This window comes from Salvelinus sp. IW2-2015, linkage group LG19, assembly GCF_002910315.2.
Source record: "Salvelinus sp. IW2-2015 linkage group LG19, ASM291031v2, whole genome shotgun sequence".
Taxonomy (NCBI): domain Eukaryota; kingdom Metazoa; phylum Chordata; class Actinopteri; order Salmoniformes; family Salmonidae; genus Salvelinus; species Salvelinus sp. IW2-2015.
In genome coordinates, this window is record NC_036859.1 from 13100428 (window position 1) to 13105737 (window position 5310).

The 5310-nt window shown below is 44.8% G+C and overlaps 1 protein-coding gene across 1 annotated transcript in view; it reads right to left on the minus strand.

The window, feature by feature from the left end:
* Positions 1 to 92: 92 nt before the first annotated feature.
* LOC111979597 (obscurin-like) overlaps positions 93 to 5310 on the minus strand; it is a 19039-nt gene continuing 13821 nt past the window's right edge. The window contains exons 11-15 of the mRNA XM_024147682.2: positions 3711 to 3903; positions 2774 to 3049; positions 2080 to 2361; positions 1235 to 1510; positions 93 to 232 (exon numbers count right to left, since the gene is read on the minus strand). Coding sequence (XP_024003450.2) covers positions 93 to 232; positions 1235 to 1510; positions 2080 to 2361; positions 2774 to 3049; positions 3711 to 3903 — 1167 coding nt within the window. The remainder of the gene's footprint in view (positions 233 to 1234; positions 1511 to 2079; positions 2362 to 2773; positions 3050 to 3710; positions 3904 to 5310) is intronic.

A 5310-nucleotide genomic window follows, 5' to 3' on the forward strand; every position in this document is an offset into this window, starting at 1 on the left:
TTTCACCTCTGTCTTGGTATCAGACACCTCACAGCTCAGAGTGGCTTTCTGGGAGAGAGTAGCTTTCACCTCCTTCTGTCTCTTATACACATCTAGATGTGTATAAGAGACAGGTACCATTTCACCTCTGTCTTGGTATCAGACACCTCACAGCTCAGAGTGGCTTTCTGGGAGAGAGTAGCTTTCACCTCCTTCTGTACAGACTCCTTGTTGGTGAAGGCTGCTTGAGTGTCTGATAAAACAATAATGGAGATGCATGGTAGTACCAGAAACATTACATTCACGGTCAAATAATCCCAATAACCAAACCAGATACCATATCTTACACACAACAGACACAGAGGATATAAATAGATACAATTTCTAGATAAATTAACCATCTGCATTTCTAAAGCAGAAGACAATTAAGCAAAACAGACATTTCAAAACAATCAAACAACACAACAGTAAAATATCTATTTTCTTTAGGGAAAACATTTATAGACAATGTAGAGAACACATACACTGAGTGTACAAAACATTAGGAACACCTTCCTAATATTGAGTTGCAMCCACTTTTGCCCTCAGAACAGCCTCAATGCGTTCCATAGGGAAACTGGCCTATTGTTGACTCATTTACATTACATTTAAGTCATTTAGCAGACGCTCTTATCCAGAGCGACTTCCAAATTGGAAAGTTCATACATATTCATCCTGGTCCCCCCGTGGGGAATGAACCCACAACCCTGGCGTTGCAAGCGCCATGCTCTACCAACTGAGCCACACGGGACTCCAAGGCTTCCCACAGTTGTGTCAAGTTGGCTGGATGTCCTTTGGGTGGTGGACCATTCTTGATACACACAGGAAACTGTTGAGCGTGAAAAACCCAGCAGCATTGCAGTTCTTGACACACTTAAACCGGTGCACCTGGCACCTACTGTCATACCCCGTTCAAAGGCACTTCAATATTTAGTTTTGTCCATTCAACCTCTGAATGGCACACATACACAATCCATGTCTCAGTTGTCTGAAGGCTTAGAAATGATTCTTTAACATGTCTCCTCCCCTTCATCTACACTAATTGAAGTGACATCAATAAGGGATCATAGCTTTCACCTGGATTCACCTTGTCAGTCTACGTGATGGAAATAGCAGGTGTTCCTAATGTTTTGTACACTCAGTGTATATTGACAACTATTTAGCCTCCAAAGCCTTCTGGGGAACAATAATAGACAGCAGCTGTATATGTCCTTACCTGCCATCTGAATCTTGAAGGCTAGTTTCTCTGCTCCAACCTCACAGGTGTACTCTCCAGCATCCTTCTTCTCCACATTTTCTATCACCAGCTGACGAGTCTTGCCCTTTGTCTCCATGGAGACGGTCTTACTGGAAGTCAGTAGCTTGCCGTCCTTGTACCATTTCACCTCTGTCTTGGTGTCGGACACCTCACAGCTCAGAGTGGCTTTCTGGGAGAGAGTAGCTTTCACCTCTTTTTGTACAGACTCCTTGTTGTAGAAGGCAGCCTGAGTTTCTGAAGGAGAAACCGTTGAAGGATATAATGGAAATGAAAAACCTTTCACTCAATATAACATCAAAACAGGAACCATATCTGTAGACTGGACAAATACGGGAGGCATTGGACATTGAGCAGCCTCGCAAAGTCAACCATCGGAAATTCAAATGCTTTATGGAGACGTACACACACACCAGAACAACAAGCAAGGAAACAGAGCACTCCGATATCCCCATGAGCAACATCAGTCAAACAAGATACAATATTAAAAGGACATTGTTGTGAGGAATCAAAATGACCAATTAAAAGACTCCCCAGACCTATCTGTTTGTAAGATAGAACTTACAAATTCTATGGTCCCTATTACACTTTGAAAATAACAAAATAGCTGAAAGTTTGTAAGATAAAAACAGAACTAAAAATGTAACTGTGTCTGCCCCAAAACATCTCCTCAGACCTAGATCTCTTCTTGAAATAAGAATAATACAATTTGAATTTGTAGGACAGACAAATGGGCAACCATTCCAGCAACCAAAGCCTAAATGGCATCACAGAGGGCATGTAACTAAAAAATTACTCCTCCTTACCTCCTGCCACGTGTATCTTGAAGTCCAGCTTTTCTGTTCCCACCTCACAGGTGTACTCTCCACCATCCTTCTTCTCCATCTTTTCTATCACTAGATTACGAGTCTTGCCCTTTGTCTCCATGGAGACGGTCTTACTGGAAGGCAGCAGCTTGCCGTCCTTGTACCATTTCACCTCTGTCTTGGTGTCGGACACCTCACAGGTCAGAGTGGCTTTCTGTGAGAGATTAGCTTTCACCTCCTTCTGTACAGAGTCCTTGTTGGTGAATGCAGCCTGTGGTGCTTCTGATGAACAATCATGGAGGGGCACAATGGCAGAAATATTTCATTTAGGGTCAAACAGTATCAACACCAAACACAGGACACATCCCTTACTGTCCTGTACAGACATGGGGACAATGACCTACAGAACGTACACCGGGAGTCAACAATTCTAACATGATACGGAGACAAACAAACTATGCAACAAAGATGGAAAGAGACTTTTCAGACAGAATATAAGCTAGAGCAGCAACACAGATTGCAGGAGACATCAACTTGGGAAGACAACTCAACAAATGAAAGAACCTTTGTCAAACACACGTTTTATTGGATAAATATCTTTAGGACAGGCATATGGACAACCATCCCTCCCACTATAAGCCCTATAGCAGACGATAGACGGACAGTAAATCCAATAGTTACAAAACATCCATACCTGCCACCTGAATCTTATAGACCAGTTTCTCCGTTCCAACCTCACAGGTGTACTCTCCAGCATCCTTCTTCTCCACCTTCTCTATCACCAGCTGACGAGTCTTGCCCTTTGTCTCCGTGGAGACGGTCTTACTGGAAGTCAGCAGCTTGCCGTCCTTGTACCATTTCACCTCTGTCTTGGTGTCGGACACCTCACAGCTCAGAGTGGCTTGCTGTGAGAGAGTAGCTTTCACCTCCTTCTGTACAGACTCCTTGTTGKWGAAGACAGCCTGGGCTTCTGTAAATCAACCATTAGCAATTCAAATATAGAATGGGAATAGACACACAGCGCCAAAAGGGGCAGAGACCAGTGAGACGTCCCAATAAGCAACAATATCAAGCCAGAGGTCAAAACAACCAGAGCCAAATCAAGCAAAGAAACAACCTTGATGCGCCAAATACAGGTGTAGGATTTTTGCCAGTTTGCTTCAGCAGGAAAATAATCCTGCAGCAACAGTAAATGTGAATTATTTGTAGGGGTTGCTACATTTTTCATAAGGCAAAATAAAGTCTGAAATGTCGAAGTGAAAATTACAAACTTTAAAAGCATTTTTCAACTTCAAATACACTACAAGTTTCACATTTCTTGTATTGCAGGAAAGTTGTCCTGCAACAGGGTGATCAAATTACGATCATACCCCCTTGTCTGTATACCCCCTTGTCTGATAGAATCAACTAATCCTAAAATTGAAATTTTAACACTATGGCAACAACAAAATAGGCATTGGTTTCTTACTGAGACTAAATCTAAATGTAATTTAACAGTACATTTGCCAAAGCTTCCCAGAGGACAGATAAATATATAACAGTTATATTTTCCTAAGATAAACATGTCAAATGCGCATATCAGAAAACCATTCCAGCAAAAGCAAACCAGACAGCGAGTAGATCCTCCTTACCTGCCACCTGAATCTTATAGACCAGTTTCTCCGTTCCAACCTCACAGGTGTACTCTCCAGCATCCTTCTTCTCCGCCTTCTCTATCACCAGCTGACGAGTCTTGCCCTTTGTCTCCATGGAGACGGTCTTACTGGAAGTCAGCAGCTTGCCATCCTTGTACCATTTCACCGAGCAAAGGGCAAGACTCGTCAGCTGGTGATAGAGAAGGTGGAGAAGAAGGATGCTGGAGAGTACACCTGTGAGGTTGGAGCAGAGCAACAGGCCTTCAAGATACAGGTGGCAGGTATGAAAGCTGGTTGTCTATATTGATATCTCTCTCAAGGCTTTGGATGCTGAATGGTCCCCCCCCCAAAAAATGTTATATACTCAAGCCGATGTTCTCTGAATGCCTGTTTTTGTTGTAGATTTCTGTCTCTCGGTTTCATATTTGTGTCTATCTAAAACTATATTTGAATTGCTGGTTATTGACTCCCAGTCCCATGTATATTTACATTTACATTTAAGTCATTTAGCAGACGCTCTTATCCAGAGCGACTTACAAATTGGTGCATTCACCTTATGATATCCAGTGGAACAACCACTTTACAATAGTGCATCTAACTCTTTTAAGGGGGGGGGGGGTTAGAAGGATTACTTTATCCTATCCTAGATATTCCTTAAAGAGGTGGGATTTGAGGTGTCTCCGGAAGGTGGTGATTGACTCCGCTGACCTGGCGTCGTGAGGGAGTTTGTTCCACCATTGGGGTGCCAGAGCAGCGAACAGTTTTGCTGGGCTGAGCGGGAACTGTACTTCCTCAGAGGTAGGGAGGCGAGCAGGCCAGAGGTGGATGAACGCAGTGCCCTTGTTTGGGTGTAGGGCCTGATCAGAGCCTGAAGGTACGGAGGTGCCGTTCCCTCACAGCTCCGTAGGCAAGCACCATGGTCTTGTAGCGGATGCGAGTTTCAACTGGAAGCCAGTGGAGAGAGCGGAGGAGCGGGGTGACGTGAGAGAACTTGGAAGGTTGAACACCAGACGGGCTGCGGCGTTCTGAATGAGTTGTAGGGGTTTAATGGCACAGGCAGGGAGCCAGCCAACAGCGAGTTGCAGTAATCAGACGGAGATGACAAGTGCCTGGATTAGGACCTGCGCCGCTTCCTGTGTGAGGCAGGGTCGTACTCTGCGAATGTTGTAGAGCATGAACCTACAGGAACGGGTCACCGCCTTGATGTTAGTTGAGAACGACAGGGTGTTGTCCAGGATCACGCCAAGGTTCTTAGCCCTCTGGGGAGGAGGACACAATGGAGTTGTCAACCGTGATGGCGAGCTCATGGAACGGGCAGTCCTTCCCCGGGAGGAAGAGCAGCTCCGTCTTGCCGAGGTTCAGCTTGAGGTGGTGATCCATCATCCACACTGATATGTCTGCCAGACATGCAGAGATGCGATTCGCCACCTGGTTATCAGAAAGGGGGAAAGGAGAAGATTAATTGTGTGTCGTCTGCATAGCAATGATAGGAGAGACCATGTGAGGATATGACAGAGCCAAGTGACTTGGTGTATAGCGAGAATAGGAGAGGGCCTAGAACAGAGCCCTGGGGACACCAGTGGTGAGAGCAACGTGG